At 42.6% G+C, this 22,249-nt stretch overlaps 1 protein-coding gene across 1 annotated transcript in view; it reads left to right on the top strand.

Annotated features, from left to right (window-relative positions):
• The window catches only part of LOC147747646 (ferric reductase 1-like), a 264,051-nt gene that overhangs the window by 218,798 nt on the left and 23,004 nt on the right, over positions 1 to 22,249 (top strand). Inside the window, exon 5 of the mRNA XM_086936342.1 lies at positions 9,238 to 9,328. Coding sequence (XP_086792468.1) covers positions 9,238 to 9,328 — 91 coding nt within the window. The remainder of the gene's footprint in view (positions 1 to 9,237; positions 9,329 to 22,249) is intronic.

The raw sequence follows: 22,249 nt of genomic DNA, 5'->3' as shown, positions 1-22,249 counted from the left end.
AACGACTTAAACACACACATAGACGATAGCATGTGGTCATACTGCTGTGCGAACTCTAGGAGAATATCCCTTAACGGAAGGCACCGCCTGGTACACTTTAAATACTTGCAGCGTGTTTACCATACGCCGGAGAGGCTGCACAGGTATGGCCTACGCGAAACCCCCGAATGCGAGAGATGTCATGCCCCAGTGGCAGACTTTCTGCATATGGCCTGGGCTTGCCCGGGAGTACAGAAATTCTGGCACTTGATTTTCACTGAATTGAGCAATATAGCTGACTTAGAACTGCAGTTAGACCCGGTCTTGCCCTGCTTGGATTCTCGAAAGGGGTGCCGGCGGCAGTCCGCAGGCTGGTAGACATGGGCATGCTTCTGGCTAAAAGAGTGGTGGCAATGTGCTGGATGAGGGGCCCCTTGCCAACCATGAAAAGGTGGTCCAGTGATATGTTGTTCTGCAATACGCAATCAGAGGCGTATGGCGAGCTGCTCCCACCCAGGAGTAGGCCCAAGAACTTCTGGGGGCTGTACCAAACCTATATGACATCCAAGGAACAGGTGGAGGAGGCCCCGGCGCAGGCGAGTGACGGGCAGTCAGAGTTGGACGATATAGAGCCATAGGCAGCGCAGGCCTGGTGGGGTGGGGTGGAGGACCAAGCTCGGATCTGAGGCATGGGGGGAGGCCTTGGGGACATCCCCTCGTCTACAGGGGATCAGACTGGGGCGCCATCAGGGGGGGTAGCATTGAGAAGCGGTCGGGGGCCGGGCATTTCCATGAGCAGGTTTGGGAAACCATACTCCAGAGCTAGGTACATCACACAGGTCCGCGGGACGGCCACGTAGCCTGAGCACCGGTAGGAGTATTGGGGGGTAGGAGTGGGAGTGTTGTTGTTTTCTTCTTTGAGGGAGGAGGGGGGTCGGTAAAGTTACAATAAAAAGTTAAAATACAATGATGTCGGACACTGAAGATATGATGGTTAGGTGGCCACTGTCGGTGGCACTCATTTGCGTATGTAACATGTACCCTATTTGTCTTTTCGTTATGTACTTTACAGAACAGTTTGTAAATGATGCCGGCCTGAGAAGGGTTGTAGGCGTACAGCTTTGTATACCTTCCATCCTGCTAATAAATAAATAAATTTAAAGAAATTAAAAAAAAAAAAAGTCCATAATTCAAAGAAATACATTTCCTTGAGGCCAAATTGTATTTTTGCAGTCATTTTCATGTAAATTGTCCAATGATAATCCTATAAAATGGTAACAATAAATTCCTCAAAGACTGAAAATAAAATAAAAAATAAAAATATACATATTCCTGCAATAAGAACATGAATGTCCTCTGCCTATTGAAATTCTACCTCTTGACCAGGATGAATGAATAATTTATACTGATGATCTGCATAATCCGCTACGGAGTTTAAGCAAGCTTTTAGTGCTGCATGCGCAATCGTTAAAGGTTGTATGCGCGATGGCAAATTCAGACCTATGGTCACAAAAACGCAATCACTAGGAAAGTGTACAGCTTAGCGAGCTGAACTACAAGCATTCATAATGGCACTTGAAAATACGGATCGCAAATTTCCCACACTCATAGTGTGCGATTCCTTTTACTGTGTTCAATCATATAATGAATATTTACAGAATTGGCTTCAAAATGGTTTCAAAGATGCAAAAGGTGGCACAATCAAGCACAAAACGCTTTGGGGAGAAGTTGTTCAGTTGCGAAACAGACTAGAAAACACTCACGTGATACATGCGCTGAGTCATCAACGTGATGGCGTTCACGTTGAAGGGAATTCATTGGCTGATGAAGCCGCGAAGGGGGCCGTGCAAACAGATTCCGTAGCTGTTCAAAAACAAAAATAGACAGTGAAATAATACTGGCCATCACTGCTTCAAGCAAAGGCAGCGGTGCAGCGTTATCTAAAGGTTTTCCACTCAAATACTCTTATGTAACTGATATAAACAATGTTCCGTTTGCTCGAATCCCTGGAGTGGGGCATAGGTTAATTCCAAACATGGAACATAGATTAGGACTAATCCTAGCAGTACATGAAGGGCTCGCCTCTGCTCATGCAGGTGTTTCCGCCACAGTATTGTTATAAAAACAGAGGTACTTGTGTCCAGGTATTAGGAAACAGACCATGAACTATGTTTTGGATTGTGAAATGTGTCAGAAGATGAAAGTCTCTACTGTGAAACTTCCTAAGCAGATGCCCCTGTTAATCTCAGATAAACCATTAGCGTGTGTTTACCTATACCACTGCGGTCCCTTACAAAGGGATGGTAATTACAAATATGTCATGGTCGCAGTGGATTCGTGTTCAAGGTTCCTTTGGATGTGGCATCAGCGCTCATCTGACACTCAAACTGTTACAAAATATTTGTGAGTCTTTATTGGCATATACACAATAGGCACATTACACTCTGACCGGGGTCCTGTGTTTATCTCTCGAGCGTACAAAGAAGCCATGACCAGTTTGGGCGTTGAATTGCTGTATTCTCCTCCATTCTCCATAAAGCAGTCTATAACAGCTAGGGTATTATGTTTGGGTGATGGGTGGGTCAAACATTTTTATGGGGTTCAACATGCATTAAACAATTAGCCAAGAAGTTCTCTAGGGGGTGTCACTACATATGAGGTCCTATTTGGGACAAGAATGTTGGTTCCGGATCTTGATTGTCATGGAACAGTGGTGGAAAATAAGAAATTTGATATCAAAGATCTTTTGGCTGTTTTACAGGACTTAAATGAACTAAGATCGAAAGAAAGGAACGTGTTCCTGAAGCCAACCACCACTGGGGAAAAACCAGCCGTCCCAACAAGGCCTGTCTTGCTGGGATGGCTGGTTGCTTGGAGATCTAGTCAGAGAAAAGATCGCGGACAAGAAGGAATTTGGGCCATCTTACAGACATCCAGTACCTCTCCTAGCAATCTACGGATCAAGAACAGTACTACTGCCACCCCTTGCTGGTAAAAAGTATAAAAAGATTTGTGTCCATTAACCTGATCAAACCACACTTTGTGGCTGATTCTAACAGTAGGCCACGTGGACTCCGCCAATGTAGCAGACACACTCCTCTAGCTACAATCCAAGACGTTCACACTGAGAGACTCATCACCTTTGAAGATTCTGCAGTGATAAATGAAGGACTAAGCAACAAAGCTATGGAACTTGTTCCTCTTGAGACCCAAATAACAGTTCGTCCTGATACCCCTGTCTACAATGAAGTAACAAGTGATCAAGTGGTTCCAGTGATTTCAACAACTCAGGATGCAATTCCAACCATTGACAGAACTGCCTCTGGCTATTTCATTAACTTTGATATGTGTTCTGAGGATCCCAGCGAAGCTGAAACGATGCCAGCAAAAAGAACTTTCAAAGAACAAGCAACTGACTTTTTTCATCTATTGAAAAAGACTTATCTGGTTTCACCATGGATTGAACTATGGATTGTTTTGGGAATATTTTTCTTTCTACTTTGGTTAGCTCTGGTAATAAGTCTGGGTATGCTGATAAATGGAAGACACATTCAAATGGACACAGCAAGTAAAATAGTGAACTTACTTCTCCGGCCACACAAATCATCTCATTGTGAAACAAGAGACTTAGCAGCAGTGAACATCAGAGCCGTTCCTATACAGGATGGTATAGTTTGGAACAAAACAGAATATGACATTTTTGGCCCGTCTGAGCTTTTAAAGACTCCACACTTATTTAAAGTTTCATTAAGTGACTTTATTACCTTTAGTACCATTTCTGATGATTGGGACTTCGAGACTGTTAATAACATGATGTCTGATCTAGAAATGTCGGCAGTATTCACAGATCATGAATATTTAGAGGGTTCATCAGACTATGAACAAATGTATTGTTAAAACCATTATGGTCATCAGTTGTTGCACAAATCTGCAATGCCTAGAAATGTATGTATGTATAACCAATGCGAACATTGTCCTACACCTAGAAAGGGTAGTTCAAAAACATTTGCTATGAAGTTTCCATATTTTTCAGGGTTCAATGTATCCAATGCAGAAACATTTTACTATAGAAATGTGAACAAAACAGGAATGAAAAGTATGTTAACCAATACAAAACAGATTTATTCTGCAGCCTTTATTGCCCAACTGTCTAGACAGGGATTCGATTTCTGGAAAGACAACATTGAGACAAAAACTGTTTAGGGTACAAAAGATTGTCATGTACAGGGGGTAGAAGCTTTGTTTAGAGCCTGTATCATCCCTGAGCAAATTATGTTTTTGAATGACACTGTCCAACAAATGTCTTGCCTTGGGTTAGCCAAGATCAAAGCAATGAACACACCGACCGTACTAGTACCTGCAAGTAACAACACTACACGGGGGGAGGTCGACGTACATAATATTTTGCATCACAACAGATCAGATCCAGATTGGAACAAATGGTTCCTCTGGCCAATAGGCACAAACAACTGTCAATTTCGATTCCTGAACAAAACGCAGGGTTTCACTATCAATAGGCCAGACCAACGATAAGTTCAAAGACAGCATTCAGGGGTAATAACAACATACAGTTTAGGGAAGCTATGCCTTGATTGGCTACAGAAAGCTACACTACAGGATGTAAAATAACACTTATCTTTACTTAATGGCGGCGCAGACCTTAGGGAATTCTTGCTAGGACCAATAAAACCACGTCAAAAATGTTTCATATATGCCGGTGTCTATGCTGCATATAACAAAATATGGAATATCACCCAAGCAGAGACTGCATAACGAATACGAGAAATTGATCGTATTAACTTGGAGAAATCTCTCTCTGTAGTAGACAAAGGGTTAACAACTCCGTCGTCCAGGATATATTTATTGGACAGCATTGTGTCTTCTGCCATGGACATCATGAAACAAGACTTGGTCATGTTGCAACATGGTCAGTCTCAGTTACGTTCTATCATGCTATTAGGCTGGACGCTACAAAACTTGCGTGCAGGCTATGTGCCTTGGCGTTTAATCAACACTAAGTCACTGTTTTCAGAATTCAATCATACTGATAAACAAATCAAACTGGCAAAAAGGAGAGCAGACTATATGGTGCTGAGCATTGAAAAACTGGAAAAATGACCATTCACAGTGGCAGAGAAACCAGCTACTGAGTGGCTCATACATGGTAAAATGACTCTGCCTGTTACAATTTTCCATTTTCAGAATTGCCTAAAACACATACCAGCAGGCAAATATGAAAGATTGGGTAAAGAATACATCAACACATCCTGGGATTTACCATACACACACAGATGTTGGAGTGGGGTGTGTGAGGTGTTTCTTAGCGGTACAAACTGTGAAAACACACTACGCGGTTCTCTCCTTTTTCAGGGTATTAATATACACGGGCCTGCGATGCTTCCACTACCAACTTATCCTGTCACCTGCAAGGCTCACCAGCTGCAGTGATTAATCCAATGTTTAGAAAACTTTCAAATGGAAGTTACCTCATGTTGAATGATCACAGCTGCTGTGGCATGTTGCCAGGTATCCCATTTCTAGTGACTGTTACATCCAGGGTCACTTGCTGTATGCAAGTATTGGTTCCACAAACCAAGACAGCCAGGGAGTCGCCTTCATGGCCTTCACTGAACATCGCTTCTATACAAATTGATACTCTAAGCAGAATGAAAGCGATTCTTTTGCAACAAACAGTGCCACTGACCTCGGCCAGAGAAACCTATGATCTACAAGTCGCAAGGACCGCTACCGAGATACATGCCCTTTTGAATACAAACTGTCCTATACATTTCTCAGAAATGTTAGGTCGTATCTTAAACTTGTCTGATACGAGAGGTATTGTTCCTGTCATTAAGACTGTGCGTTCAGGACTGTTAGCACCTTTTCAAGCAGTCGTCAGAATATTTCCAAACTTCGTGCACTCTGTGTTTGGCGGACTGGCGCTCCTTTTAGCACTTGTTGCAGGGATCCTATTTTTGCTCTTACTGCTACAATCTGGCAAGCCAAATCACCACCGACACACAATTCACCATGTAGAGAGCTCTGCTGGGATTGAAGTGTCGTGAGTGCATCGTCCAAATTTTGGGTTTCCTGCATCTACGAGAATTAAATACCACATGGTTTCTGTCATTCAGACCAATCTGGTAAGATTGCATCTTACCTGTTCTAACCTGCATGCTTTGGAGTGAAGAATGCGTGCTAGACAGTTGTCTAACACTCCCATCAGTGATGCTTACGAATGTGGATACTCTGCTGGGCCCTGTAACGGCCCATGCTCTGTGTTGTCCCCAGCGGCTACCAATCCTGATGACGGCATTCATTGGGATCTCACAGACGCAAATTGCAACTGCTGAGGTACGAGCGGAAAGAACAGGCATGCAGGTAACATCCGATACAAACATTGCTGATTCGACCAATGCTGAAGGCGATAGTTTACATCTTTGTGCGGTTAATCTTCTAAACGAGGTATTCCATATTTCACCTACAACGGTAAACAACTTTTTGCCTACAAAAATAGAAGATTTAATGTTTTCTCCAAGCCCTTACACTGACTTTTGATTTGGCACACAGTGTACTGAGAAACTCTGAATTTGGCCTTCATCCTTTCAGAACAAGGGACCAACGTTGGAACTTTTTTCCTATGATTAATTTTTTTATATCAAATTTGTATTTTTCATCATAAGATCAAAGACCTCTACGACAACTTCAGCGAACCAGCCCCTGACACCAGCCCCCTACCCATAATCACCGACAAGCCTACCATCACTTCTTTGGATCCCGCTTCCATCGAACTCATCACCACAACCATGAAGAAAACCCACTCTTGAGCACCTACAGACCACTGACCACAGCACATATTCCACAGAGCCACCGCCGCCATCGTACCCGAACTGGGTTGAGCCATCAACACCTCCCTCACATCCGGCATATGCCCAGACGATTGGAAAAAGGCTGAGGTAAAATCCCTCCTCAAGAAACCCACAGCAGACCCCACAGACCTGAAAAAATACTGACCCATCTCTCTCCTCCCCTTCGCGGCCAAAGTCAACAAGAGACTAGTAAACCCCCAGCCGACCCCTTTGTCGAAAATAACTCCATCCTGGACGCCTCCCAATCTGGATTCCCCAGAAACCACAGCACCGAGACCGCCCTCCTAGCCGCCACTGATGATATCCGCATGCTACTGGACCAGGGACACACGGCGGCCCTCATCCTACTAGACCTCTCCGCGGCTTTTGACACCGTTTCACACCGCACTCTCACAGTCAAACTTCACACTTCAGCCGCCCTCGACTGGATCCAATCCTCCCTTGCCAGTCGGACGCAGAGGATCAGACTCCCTCCCTTCCTCTCAGAACCCACTCACATCTTCTGCAGAGTCCCACGGGGATCATCTCTCAGCCCTACGCTCTTCTACATGGCCCCCCTCGCCATCATCGTCAGACAACATGGACTCAGCATCGTATCCTATGCCGACGACACTCAGCTCATCCTCTCCGTCACAAAGAATCCAGAAGACACCAGACACTGCTTCCAGGAAGGAATGAAGAATGTAGCAGCCCGGATGAGGGACAGCTGTCTGAAGCTTAGCTCTGAGAAGTCCTCGGACCCTGCTCCACCGCCTGGGACAACTCCTGGTGGCCGATCGCCCTCGGGACACCTCCCACCCCCACTGCCCACGCCCGTAACCTCGGCCTCATCCTCGACTCCTCCCTCTGCATGAACTGCCAGGTCAATGCCGTCGCCTCCCCCAGTTTTAACTGCCTCCACATCCTCTGTAAGACCTTCAAATGGATCCCCTTTAACTGCAAAAGGACCGTCACGCACGCACTCATAACCAGCACACTTGACTACGGCAACTCCCTCTATGCTGGAATCTACAAAACTCTCCTACACAGACTCCAAACCATCCAGAACGCCGCAGCCAGACTCATACTCGGAACTCCACGGCAGGAGCACATGACCCAACACCGACGCGGCCTACACTGGCTCCCCATCGAGAAAAGAGTCACTTTCAAGCTCCTCACCCCCGCCTACAAAGTCCTCCACATTATCGGACCCAAATACCTTAACAAGAGAGTCTCCTTCCATGCACCCAAGAAAACCTGCGCTCTGCTGACCTCGCCCTGGCAGAGGTCCCCCGCATCCACAGAAACAAGACCAGAGGAAGAGCCTTCCCATACATCGCAGCAAAGACCTGGAACGAGCTCCAGGTGAACATCAGATGCTCCCCAACCCCCCAAGCACCTTGAGACCCTCACGGGTGAGTAGCTCGCTATATAAATCCCCTGATTGATTGATTGATTTATTGACATTCAAATATTATATTTGCGTCCATAAAACTTATTGTGGATACTAGTTGGGACGGCTGAAAAGAGTCAAATGACCAAAGATGTTTCATGCAGTGTAGATAACATAAGGATCAACTTTATCCAAATGTTTCCCAAAATAGTTAACAACTGAATTCTTAACATTTATAGAACTGTGAGCTTGTAACTCTAATTGACTCTGAGCACCATATGCTGGCTTTATGTAGCTTTTAGGACTATTAAATATGCCTGCTTCTATTATAGATGGATGAGGATCATGTATGTTAGTTTTAAAAGCAATTGTCCTGTGTCTTCATATACATTTAGCTACAGAGGTAATGCAATCACAGCTCATGAACGACATCCCAGTAGAGTAAGGGGATCTGAATTTTCAAGAGAATAAGTCCGGGCTATCAGTTAATATAATGTTGGGGACCAAATTAGTCGGAATGAAGGAGGAAGGGGAAAAGTATTGCAATCGTTTGAAAAAAATAACAAGGAAAAAAGGAACAACCAAAACTCACCTCTCCCACTTGAAAACAGACCTCATCACCTCCTCCTTCCAGTGTCTAAGCATAGACCAGGTAAATTAGTATTATACAGGCAGAACTGAAAGCCTGGGAACCTTCAGTAGGATCAAAGATCTAAGATCTCCTGTGCATAAAGTCCGATCAGGGTGCCACTTGACGTCTTTTCAAAGGGCGCTGTGATGAAGGGATGGGGAAGAAAGGCTGGGGGAGTGAAATATATAAATTGGTTGTTATAAATAGGATTTGGTAAAACTATGAGTCTGAGTTGATATGTAATAGGGTTTTGAAAGAATTTGAAGCGTGTTTGTGCATTCAAAAAATTAATCTAATTAATCTAATGTACAGAAAAAGCTACATGTACAAAAACCATGAAGAGGATCTTTTAAACATTAAAAAGAAATATTTTTAATTCGTTCCAGGGCAACAGTTGTGGCAAATAAGACAATATTTTGGACGAATGTTGTGGGACCAAAGCTCACTTATCAGTCATCTGTTGCATCAGGAATATTGGTACGTATGCTCCATTATCCATTTCAAACGTTTTAAGTAGGCAAGTTAACTATACTGATGACAGTGTGATTTGCATTATATTGAGGAGTATCAGACCCAGGTGTACCATAATGTAACTTGCCAACCCTAAAGCAATATTTAAGCATGTCATGTATATTGTATTCACATTTCGTAACAAGCAGAAGCATTTTCAGAACGTTCTACTTTCCCATGTATACGTGTGAGTAGCTTATCGAGTTGAGGATGTTCCTTTGCATTTTGGTACTTGAAGTCCTGAATCCATAATGGGATAAATTGGACTCCAAGTAACTGCACAAGAAACAAAAACCTGGCCTGGATGAGATACTAGTGTGCGGACCTGGAACATTTAATATCCACTCTCAGCTATATGTAAATGAGCACACCAGTTTGATGAAGAACAAGTGCATAATTATATTCAACTCATATACTTCTATTGTAGAAAAGATCATGAGGCCCCAAGAACAACAAGAAGTGAAGTAATCAAGCCAAGGATTCAAATTTGATCTTATTTTTCACATCACAAGAAAAACTGGCAAATTATATTTTTTCTCAGAATGTACACATTTTGCACATTGCATACTGTATTATCTCTTGAAAACAATGCTTGTTGGTCATAACTACTTGTATTGGGACTGAGCAATTCCCCCCCTGGATGCAGAATAACCTGCTCAAACTAAGTATTGATAAAACCGAAGTCATGATCTTAGGCAAAAGACCTGAGCTTTGGAGGCCGCAGCATAGCCCCCCCCCCTATTCCGAGTTCTTCCTGTGCCTGTGAGTAGTGTTAAGAACTTGGGATTCATTGTGGATGAATCTCTATCTGTGAAACAATAAGTGTCCAAGGAGACATCTACCTGCTGTGCAGCCTTGAAGTGGTTAAAAAAACGATTGTATCGTTAATTCCCCTCCCAGTACAGAGAACGGTGATTCAAGCTCTTGTGATTTCAAAATTAGAATACGGTAACGTACTGTATCCAAGAGCTGATAAATCAACCGTCTATAGACTGCAAATGGTGTACAACACAGAAGCAAGGCTTCTATATCGCCTACCCATGTTCGCTTCATCGCAGGGATTCTGTGTGACTTACACTGGTTGACGGTGTTGAACCAGGTTAAGTTCAAAGCACTGTGTTATATGTTCACGGTCAAATCTGGTTTGGCCCCTAAATGTTTGAAGGATCTGGTTTAGTTACATTATCCCGCCTGCCCCTTGCGTTATGCTCGATAGATCGGATTTTTGGTTCCGATAACCCAATGGGCCCCTATGAAAGGCCGGGCTTTTTCCTATCTTGGGCCAACATTATGGAATTCCCTGCCGGCTTCTCTGAGAGATGCAACATCTCTTCTCACATTCTGCAAGGGTCTTAAGACCTGGCTGTTCTAATCGAGCTTTCTGTGTCTCGCCTCTTTTCTCCCTACCCTCGCCTGGCACCGGGAAACCCCTCGGCGTAGCTGTGCATATTACAAATTTTGAAATAATAGTAATAATATTGTTTTGTATATATGTTGCCCCCGGTCACCTCCTTTCTCTCTCTAGATGTTACATGGGGGGCTGATTCTGGTCACTGCAGGGAAGGTCTATCGCAATTTACCTGGACTGGTTTTATCTGCTCTCTTTATGACCTTAGAAGTCTAGGCTATGAGGTGATGCCATACAGTGAAAAATCAGAAGAAAAAGTACATGACTCTAGTACAGATAAATTGGACTGAATTAGGCTAGTCAAGCCATTTTGTAGATTTGATGGCCTTGTCCTGAATTTGTATTAGGCCAGAGAACAAAAGACACGATCACTTTTGTTGTATGGTGGTATCAAACTACCAAGATATAAAAATTGTGGACACCAAGTTATTAGGTTGCCCACTCGCAGGTGGGTTTGAGCTATTTATTCACTGACAGCAGGACAAGAGGAATGCATGCACACAGCACCAGGCCACTAATTCAAACGCCCATCACATCCGCCACCTTCACTCGACCCATTCCAGAACCTCTCCCCCTTAACATTTAACACAAGTCTGCAAATTCTACTATGCCAACTAACAGAGGGCATCAAGAGGATTCTTCCAGCAAGGACAAGGTCAATTTTGAACAAATTCCATGTGGAATGCTTGTCAAACAAAGCGCACAATCCACATTTCATGTTTGTATTGAGGTAACAGAGGGAGCTACGAGTGATTCTTGGAATGAAATAATAAATCAGGCTCATATTAGTCATGACCTCAACCATGAGGAAATAACTAGGATCAAAATGGTCAGTGTAGAGAAGGAAAGATACCAGCAGAAAAGTAGAGAGGACTGCATGGATATGGTAGTTCAGGAATGCGAGGGAGAGGAGTAGTGATGGAAAATGAAGGAATAAAATGAAAGAAAAAGAGAAGAGGGAAGGAAACAATTGAGGACGGGGTAGGGAAAAACAATATAATTAAATAGGGCAAGATTTGGGAGGGAAAGGGTGTTGGGAGCAAGGCAAAGCAATGATATAGCCCAATGTCTCTAAATTTTTTATCAGGCTTTCTTAGAATTAATTTTAGGTCTGACATGAGACAAACTCTTCCAGAGCCCAGTTCAACCTTCACACATATTGGAACACATGGTGAGGGAGAGATGTGAGTAGGTAAAGAAATGAGAACGGTAAAACGAAAGGAGGGGAGGAAATGAGAAATGGTCCACTCATGAAGAGAGTGAAGGGAAGAATGGTTTAAGCACAAATATGGAAAAAAAGAAGCAAAGTATAGATGGGATGTGGAAAAAGGAGAGGTTAGAGGTAGAAAGAGGATAAAAGTGAACAGATATATTTTGGGTGCGAAGGTGAGAAAACAGAGAGACGATGTAAGGAATAGAGTCTTATGCTATGAAAGAGAAAGGCCAAAGTCTTGATGTAATTGTTCACTTTGACCTAATAAGGTCCAAACAATCTGACCTTCAACGGTAATATGTTGTCTTTTGTTTTTTGTTTTTTTTCCTCATACGCCAGTAAAGATATTTTCGGTATTGATTATGCAGAGAATCTTTATGGAAGCTCTTTTTTCAGACACCCAGTATACGTCTCACGGTACCACCATGTCAACAGTCAGCTCAGTCTCCCATTTTACCAGACCCTTGGACTGATCTTAGGGTGGTTCATTCCGCAAAAAGGCATAATCATTGGACATAGTTGATTCATAGTCCATCGAGCCAGTTAATACAGGGAATCCAAAAATGCTTCCTTCTCTTCCATACCACTTTATCTAAACTAAGAGTATGCCTGATTGCCCTAATCCAATCTAAATATGTTGGTACATTAGTGCTCACCCACAATTTACATATTTCCCTATGGGCTGGGATAATTAAATAAAGAAATAACTTATTACTGTCTTGAGGTACTTCCTCATAATTGGAGGGAATTCCAAAAAAAACTTGTTGCGTACTAACCTGTATTTCATACCCGAAAAGGGCTTTCATACCTTCTTGTACTTCAAACCAAAATTTTATAAGTGCGGGACAGGTCATAAACATATGGAGGTCATCTGCTTTTTCCAAATAGCACTTTGGACAGCAAGGAGTAGGCCCCTTTGAAAATTTGGCAATCCTAGCCGGGGACCAGTATACCCTATGGAGAGAAAACAAGTGATTCCTCTTCAAATTGGCAGGTGAGACCGTAAGGTGTAGTAAATCAAAGGATACTTGCCATAGATTCTGCAAGTCGACATCCAAGACTTGGTCCCTCCATAGTTGTTCCGGGAGGCTGAACTCTCCATCTTCTCCCTCGAGTATTGTCCAATAACGCACTGATGTTTTAAGGATTCTTGTTTTCTTCAATAGGAGTTCATCCAAAATAGATTTAGCACCTTTATCCTCTGTAACAGCCTGGTCCCAGCTTTTGATTTCTAAGTACTTGAATTTAGATAAGTTTTTATCTGTAAGAACAGAGGTGTCTTCCCAACTCAAAAGATTCCCTTCAGGCAATAGCTGGCCCCATAATCTGATATTTGCGCTCTGCAGAGCTATAGATAATAGATCTTTGGTCCATTCTGGAGAGCCAGGGGAGTCCCAAATTCACGCTATAGCAGCATAATATGGAATGTTCAGCATTTTCCTTACTCTGCTTGATAGCATGTTTTGAAACATAACGTCTGTTTCTGACCCCCCTAAAGTATCAAATAGGCTTATTCCAGCTTTCAATAATAGAGTCCAGGCATACACTCTCAAATCTGGTGCGCACAGTCCACCCTTGCCTTTTTTCCTACAAAGCTTTTTCCAAGAAATTCTTATGCCTTTTGAGGCCCAGATAAAAGATTTCCATTTGGCTTGTATCTTAGTTAGTCTGGCTTCTTTAAAAGCGAGTGGGATATTCTGAAGTATATATATTATTTTGGGTAGCAACATCATTTTTACTATATTGATCCTACCGATTAGAGTCAAAGGCAGAAATGACCAGTTTTTTAGGGTTTCCGCCATTTCTTTATCGATCTTTTCAAGATTTTTTTCTGTAAGTTGATTTATGTCCTGTGTAATTTGAATTCCCAGATATCTGATTTGATTTTTCAAGATTGGAATGTGATTAGCCTGGGTTATATTCCAACACATACATTCTGATTTAGCTTGATTAATCAGATATTCATAAACTTGACCAAATTGCTCTGCAGCTTTATATATGAGGGGAATTGATTTGATAGGGTCAGTAGTGTATAACATCAAATCGTCCGCATATAGGGCGACTTTTTTCAGCCAGTTTTTCTATTTAAAGGGTAGAATATCTTGGTCTTGTCTGATCTTTTCTGCAAATGATTCCATATATAGATCAAATAGCAAGGGTGATAACGGGCACCCTTGTCTTGTCCCTCTTTGGAATGAATGTTAATATGTTGTCTGCATGAAATCAATGACTTACTCTTGGTAGATTGGCGTAAGCATTGAGACCATCGTTGCATGAAGTACATGTGGTATGAAAGCAACAACAAGCCAAACAACAACACTGGTGAAAACTATGAAACGCAAACTGTCCAAACAAAGTTAGGCAAAAAAGACAAAAGTTTCATAAGGAGATCTTCAAAAAGAAGAACATCCATTATCTTATTATAAATGAATAAAAAAAAAAACATTAAAACAATCTTCCTGTGTTGTCCAAAGAAAAATGAAAAACTGAAAAAAGATAAAGTTTCCTGTATGCAGTTGACATGAGCATTTTATGTTGATGACACCTGAGTGTCTGTGGTCAGATACCACAGTTGATGGCAATTCCTTTGAAAGATTTTGCCTTCAGACTTAAACACTTTTTAGGAGAAAAATATTTACAATTTCACAGTCCTAGCGGTCAATATTGAAATGATGCCTTCTTGAAGTAAGTCTAAGTTTTTATTTCGACCCACAACACATTTCTTCACCTACCAGCCCATGTCCCCAACTGTTTCTGACAACAGGAAAGGTGCATAACATCCTGCACAAAAGGTTGCAAGCACAAAAGACAGAACAGGCAATGGCAATCATGAGATGGTGCACAAGAGGACATCCACAGTTACATAAGACAGGGTTGGACTTGGGACAAAAAATAGGACCGGCACCGTAATGAAAGTGGTCTCTATTAGCAGAACAGATAGTTAAAAAAGTGGCCCACATTTGCAAATTAGTCCAGTTTTGAATTTGTAAAGACACAAGTATTTTGCAAAGTATGGGAGACTGCATGCATTTGTGTTTGTGCAGGTAATGTGTGTTTAATATCAGAGAAATAAACGGGAAAAAATTGCCCACCTGGCCGCTGACTGTGAAGTATCCAAAAGATTTATAATGGACCTAACTGCGGTCCAATTAATGCAATGGGTCACAGGCTCTACTCACAAGCAAAGCCCTCTACTGGACCCAATATTCTTCAACATACACTAAATGACCTCAGGGAACCCAACAGAAATCGTAGGGTCAGACCAAAAACAACTGGCCCACAAAGTGATCTGTGAAGCCAGCCCATCGAGCACTGCCCGATTCCCCTATAGACCAGTCCAACCCTGACAGAAGATATAACACAGGTTACCCTATAGACCAGTCTGACCCTGACAGAAGATATTAACCATACAAACATTGAGATTAAATTACAGCAAGAAATATAAGCATCAAATTACCAACCAAGTAAGCAGATAAAAATAACATTCCTAAAAATACAGCCTTTACTCTGAATACACGATAAACGCTTCATCAAATATATGTTATGACAAAAAGTAATATTTATTCATGCTCCGTTCTCCATTCTGGTCTTTTCCTTTTGTCCTCAGATTTCCGTGTACATTCTTCAGCTAAACCACGTGTGATTTCCAAACTGCTGTCACCTCCTTGACTGAATACCATCAGCAGCACGAAAGGCACACGTTCCCAACATTCCATTATTTTTCTAATTCCAAGCAAATTGTAGTTTTTGGGTACTTGCTCAATATGTTCTTCCGTCCCAAACTTCAATTCTCCCTTTTGTGCCTCACAGGGAAATTTAACCAAAACATGTTCCCCAACTTTCAAATCATGGTTCTTGACATAATGACTTTGTCCTGCCTAGCTTTGGTCTTAAACTACTTCACCTTGACACTTTTCTTAGTTTTTATTCTCACATTCATGGCACCAAATATGAGATATTTCTGAGCCACCAAACTGGCTCAAACAACTAAGCCTCTTGCACCTCCCAGATAGCCTCAAACAGCTGAACATCCCCAATAGTGTGAGGCATGCATCTTTATCCCCACAGTGACTCACTTACATTTTCCACCACTGATAACCCTTTTGCAGCTGCTAGCCTGAAACAATCCGCACTATCATAGTTGGTCTCTCAACCAACCCATTACCTTGGTGAAGATCCAGTTTGAAAACGCTGTGCTCAAGACCCATCTTCCTCAATTTTCTGCATCTTGTTACACAAAAATTGCATGCCATTATTTGACAGTTAACCTTGGAGAGACCATCCCTAGGTATTTTTTGTCCATGAAAAAATCAATAACTTCCAGATACTTTAAAACAGTCAATCAACACTACTGTAAACCATACTTCCTGTGGTAAAACAATAAATGCCCTGAGAAAATCATTTCCAACGTCTTTTCATATTAGTCCAGGCAATTCGAAAGTTATTGCTGGCTCATTTATTTCCTTTAAATTCTGGTGTGATCACCCCTGAACCTTAAACCTTACATTTTTTATTGGGATTTCGTTTTCAATTTTCATGGTTACTGTCACGTGACTAACACGAAATTTCATATGCTTGTTACACACTCACTTGTAAGTAGAGGCTATGGTGAAGTGAGTGAGTGGTGAACATGCATGTTGATTGCTCTGCTGTAGCCTTGGAGTGTCGTGTTATATTGTGTTGCAGCTGCGCAAAGGGACTGTCCTTCCTAAAATATGTCCGGCCATTGGAACTGACGGTGCAAACAACAAACTGGGATCGGAACCCAGGACAGATAGATTATGGCAAGGTGAGATGTTACCTGAAGAAATATTTTACTTTTGTTTTGCATTTGGGGGCGGGGGTTGTACTATGGCTCTTGCAGGACTAGGTGTGTTGCAGGGGTCTCTGTCCCAATGGGAGTGCTGAGTGATCGCGCATCCGCCTGGTGCATAGGAACATCTGTATCGTCATGGGTGCCTTGGGAGGTCTAAAACTGTGTGCCTCGGCTCGGGCCTCATCTGCGGTTGACACTGATGGAAGTTGTTGGGCGCTAGTCTTTGTTGATGGATATGGTGTAGTAGCGCGGCCCACTCTGCGGATATGCCTCGCCTGCACACTCCCCGAACATCCTCGTGTCTAATCACGTCCTCTTCTGCCAAACCCCATTTGTTTACTGCTCCTATCCAGGCTCCCAACAGGGGCATTTCCTGGGCTCGCCAGTACATTGTGATCCCTCTCTTCACCAGCAAAAGGGCTAAGGAGCAAATCATGTTTGAACTTTGAGGTGCTTCCATCTGCTAAACACCCCATTCACACTGGCTTCCCAGATGTTAATGTCAGTAAGCCAGTTATTTCTCGCAGTGTTTCATGCATTGTACTCCAGTAGGGTTGTATCGTGGGGCAGTGCCAGAACATGTTTTGGAATGTTGCATCGGGGTCTGACACCGTGGGCATAGGAATTGTATTTTAGGGTAAAAACGCTGAAGCTGCGTAGAGGTGAGATATGCACGGTGTAAAGAAAATTGTATGTTATTAAACACGCTTTTCAGGGCATTTTCTTTGGGTATTATAAGGCTTGTTCCCATTCTTTGTCATGTAGTGGGCGCCACACATACTCCTCCCACCTCCGTCGCAGTGGGATAAGTGTAGTGGCTGTGAGGTCTTGTGTAGCTTTATAGAGCCAAGTGACTAGGTGGCGTCCTTTGTCCATGTGGACAATTTTGTTGAGTATGGGGTGTGTTGTGGGTTCCGCCTCAAAAAGGTCCCAGAGTTGGCGGTAGTTTAGGACAATCTGTCTGTAGAGCAGGAATTGTCCCCATGAGAAATCATTCTCCTCCGCTAACTGGTCAATTGGGAGTAGCTGGCCTCCTGCAAACAGAGACCCCACCTCAAGGAGTGAGTTGTTTATCCAGGTAGGCATCACCTGGGTTGAGTAGTATCCTATGTCTCGGGGTAAGCCGGCCAGGGACACAAGGGGGTGTATAGTTCAGTTCTGCCCGACATGCAGTGAAGATATAGTATGCATGCGTGCACCACAGCCACCTGTAAGGGATATGTCGACATTGGGCGGGTGTTAAACCCAATAATCTTATCCATCAGTGGCCACCAATATGTTTCACTAGGCCTTATCTTATTAAAGATCGTTCCTAGGTGACCAATGTGGGCAGTGTGTCATGTTGAATAACATAATCACAGGTAGGTTCCCAACTGTATTTACTAAAAAAGTAGAAGACAATGCAACCACCGTAGGTCAGCTGAAGAGGCAAACGTCAACTACCACCCATAGAATCATCACTTTATATTTTACGTATGGAACCTCGCTACCTACAGTAATCAACCTATACTTAACAAGGAGAATAGCTTACGATAGGTATCATACATGTAACAGAACATTACGTTATCTCCTTTTTAAACTAGAGACATACCTATCAAAAAAATAACAATAACAAAAAGTTATAAAACATAATAAATATTGAAAAACATTCTTAAAAGAAAATATCAACAGTTAGAAAGGAATACATCTCAACTTCTAAATTGGTTATTTAATTCTAGGACATTTACGAATTGTGAACACTTTTGACTGGTGTTTTCAGTGATGTTTTCTCTTGCATTGAGAACTAAGTCTATGTAAAGCCCTCACATATGTATCAGCACTTTCACCCTGTGCTTGAACTCTCTTAAAATGTTTGTGTCTCAAAACCATTAGACTAAGTTGAATGTCAAATAGATGTTCTAATTTCTTTATAACATCTTGAATTCGTCTAATTTTTCTCCATCAGCCAACACTAGGTCTGAGAAATGTTTCCAACTCTCCCTTCCTTCACATCCCAAGAAATGAAGCAATATTTGTTTTTCTTTCAGGTCTAAATCTAGAGGCCCTAATAGCACCCAAATTCATTTGAAACACATCGTACCATTGTTTCCACCATTGTTTCCACTGTACAGCAGTCACTCCATGTGTTTCACGAAATGGTGAAGGTGGATTAACAGAATGCACAATATCATAGAATGGCTACTTTTTTTTTACAAAATCAAGTAAAGAGAGGCTTTTTCTCTAATACAATGAGCAATCGCTGAAGCTAAATGATTCAAAAATGTTGGTGTATGTATCCCCGATGTAAAAACCTGTGACAGACCGACAATATGAATTGGTGTCACTGTGTAGAATCTTCCAGACACTTGGCTACTAACACAACCCTGTGTGCAGCACTGTAGTACTGTTGCACCAACTTTAGATCAGCATTAGCCCACCATGAAATGAATGTTGCCAAAAAGTGATTTGATCCAGACTGATGTAAGTTAAGTAATTTTTATCCCACACGAAATGAAACTGCAGTAAAGTAATTTGGTTTCTCCTAATAATTTATACCATGGAAACTGAAGAAAAGCAGCAAGACTGAAGCAGTGACTTCACAGGAACACAGCTCATCTGCAAAGTTATGTTAAGGTGCATTACATAATTGCAGGTAGTTGCCAACTGTATTTATTACACAAGTAAAAGATAATGAAGCTCCGCATTTCAGGTCACCTGTTGAGACAAACACCAACTGCCAATCCAGAGAACCATCACCTTACATTCTTTGTATGAAACATCAGTACTTCACAGCAATCAGCCTATACTGAACATAGGGAATTACTTAGGGTACATACCATTCATATCACAGAACATAACACGGTATCCTATGACTAACCTCTGGAACTGGAGAGTAGCAACAATTTATTTTTACTCTTCAGTATGCCATTCCTAGTGGTAGATCAGATGAAATATTAGCAACGTACTCTAACTCACCCACTAGACAGTGTTCTCTCGGGCAGCCAGACACATGTAATCGCATTACATTATATGTCCGTTTCTAACTATTTCCTCCTTCTTTTCTTCCTCTGATGCAAACCTTTTTTCATCCACCTCAACCATGAAACCAAACAATTCCAAGTCATACCTAGTCAATATCCTGATCAATTCTTCCTCTTGAAGAAGCGCAACCTTGACAGATAGTCAGCTTTTTGACTCACATCACAAATATGACTTTTCATAAAATCATACTCCAAAGTTGAATTGTTGACCTAGTCAAAAAAGCTGTAGACTTTTTGGAATGCACATTGATACCACTCGAGATGTAAATGAACGGTTTGTGACAAGTTTTTAAATTAATTTTCTTCCGCAAATGTAAGATCAAAAAGTGTTACTGCCAAAGGGCAAGCAAGCATCTGCGTCTGGATGACTGGATGTTATTTCTCCAGTCATTTAAGAGTGTGACAGTTATTCAATACTGTTCCCTCATTATAATTTTTCTGTCTCAGCACATCTCTCACACCACATTCACTAGTATCTACCCTAATGTAAACTACTTCCCTGGTACAAATGGTTGCAAAATTGGTAACCCAAGCAACATTTTTTTTAAGTCCCGTAAAAGTTCCACTCTGTTTAATCTCCTAATTAACTTTTCCATCCTTCTTTAACTATCCTCGAAGTGGTTCTGAAGCATCAGCAAGATTAGGGCCAAACCAAGCATAATATTCACAGGGGCTTAAGGAAGATTACTGTTTGGTTGATAAGCTTTTATCATTGTTTAAACTGACCTTCAATGTGGTTTAATCACCATTATTGAATTCACATGCCCTTCTATCACTTCATTCTTTCCAAACTCACACTTGTCCAATCTTCTCCACTATATCTAAAACTCTTTGAATGCTCATGATGAGTTTCTCAGCTCTCACTAAAACAAGTATAACACTAGAAATGATGGAGGCCTGCTTACAGACACTCCCAGTTCACCAGACACTAGGGGACCCCCCTCAACGAGCGGCCCATCAGGACAGCTTAGGTTCCCTACATGGTGTTACCCTAAAGAACCACGCAAGCCCTGAGACTGGGTTTCGGGCACCTTGAGACACGCAGCCCCACACTCACTCCTTCTCCAGTGAGACAGGACATAAGTCCCTACACCCTTCTCACTACACTGGAACCTAGCTGGGCTACACTGAACCAGTTCCACCACTCTGGGTTGGAAGACACCTGAGCCACTCCCCACAGGGTCATTCCCCAATGCCTCTCCAGACCCTCTGGAATCCACCAAAAGGTCTGCCTCCAATGTGAGCTCCCTGCGGTCAGAGAACTCACTCTCCAACAGGTGTTGGTATAGCTCTGGAAAACAAGGACTTACAATATGCTCTTCCACAATTGGATCATACAGCCCCCTCAGGGGTTAACCAAACTATCCTTCACCTCATCATCCAGTGCCTCGCATGCATACTCCACACCACTCTCCTGAGATTGGCAAGTCAGTATCTGACTGTCTCTGTCATCCAACCCACACTCTTCTGGGCGGTCTTCACACTCACATACCAGGACTTCAACCTTGGGGGAAGCCCTCTCCCTGCACCTCTCATCTAAAGTCAGTAGAGTGTTCCTCCCACTGCTAGGACCATGAACCCCTGTGCCAGTTACCCTATTCTCCTCAGGGACGCTGCGCACTACTGGAGCTAACTCATGCCCTTGAACCTCCTGGTGTATGTTAACCCCCTCAGTCAAGTCAGACGCCACATCTATGGGTGTATGTACTGCTCCCTCAGTACTACATACCTCAATTTTGCTGCCACCATCTGATCTGGACCTCCAACTCATCAAAACTCACGTTCTGAGCTGACCAAAGGTCTTCTCCTCGGGCTAAGACCCTCTGGACCTCATCAAGCTCTCTCAGCTCTTCGTCAATTTCTCTCATCCTCATAATCCAGAAGCCAGTTTTCTTTTACTGTTTCTCCCACACTTTCAGGGAATTTCTCCTTCTCAGACCCCACTGGGAGTGTTGCCTTCCAGCTGGGTAGCACATACTGAAATAGGGATGTCTCTAGATCATCCCTGGACTTCCTCTTCACAGGCCGCCCCTTTCCTTGCAAAACACACGTAGCTCCTTCGTTGTGTAGACAAACATGTGCCAGAAGTCGAGTTCCATTTTGCAACAACTAACCAGAGCCATAGTATCAAAAATACTTTCAGGAGGACACCATAAAACAGAAAAAACAGTATGTGGTTGCGTTTGGTCTGCACTCACTAGTAGTGTTCACCAATCACTGTACATGAGTCACAAATGCAAGTCCAGAATCCTCACCGCTGACCACCAATGTTAGATTTGGGCTTCTCTAGTTGGCACAGGTAGGTGCTTGTGACAAATAGGGACCCTTGCCTCTAGTTAGGGTAAGGGGGTACACTCCTAAAATAACCCCTGCTCACCCCCTTGGTAGCTTGGCACGAGCAGATAGTCTTATCTCAGAGGCAGTGTGTAAA

The sequence above is a fragment of the Lissotriton vulgaris genome, chromosome 1_1 (genome assembly GCF_964263255.1).
Source record: "Lissotriton vulgaris chromosome 1_1, aLisVul1.2, whole genome shotgun sequence".
Taxonomy (NCBI): Eukaryota; Metazoa; Chordata; class Amphibia; order Caudata; family Salamandridae; genus Lissotriton; species Lissotriton vulgaris.
Note: the sequence above shows the minus strand (reverse complement) of the source record. Positions and strands in the feature narration are given on the sequence as shown.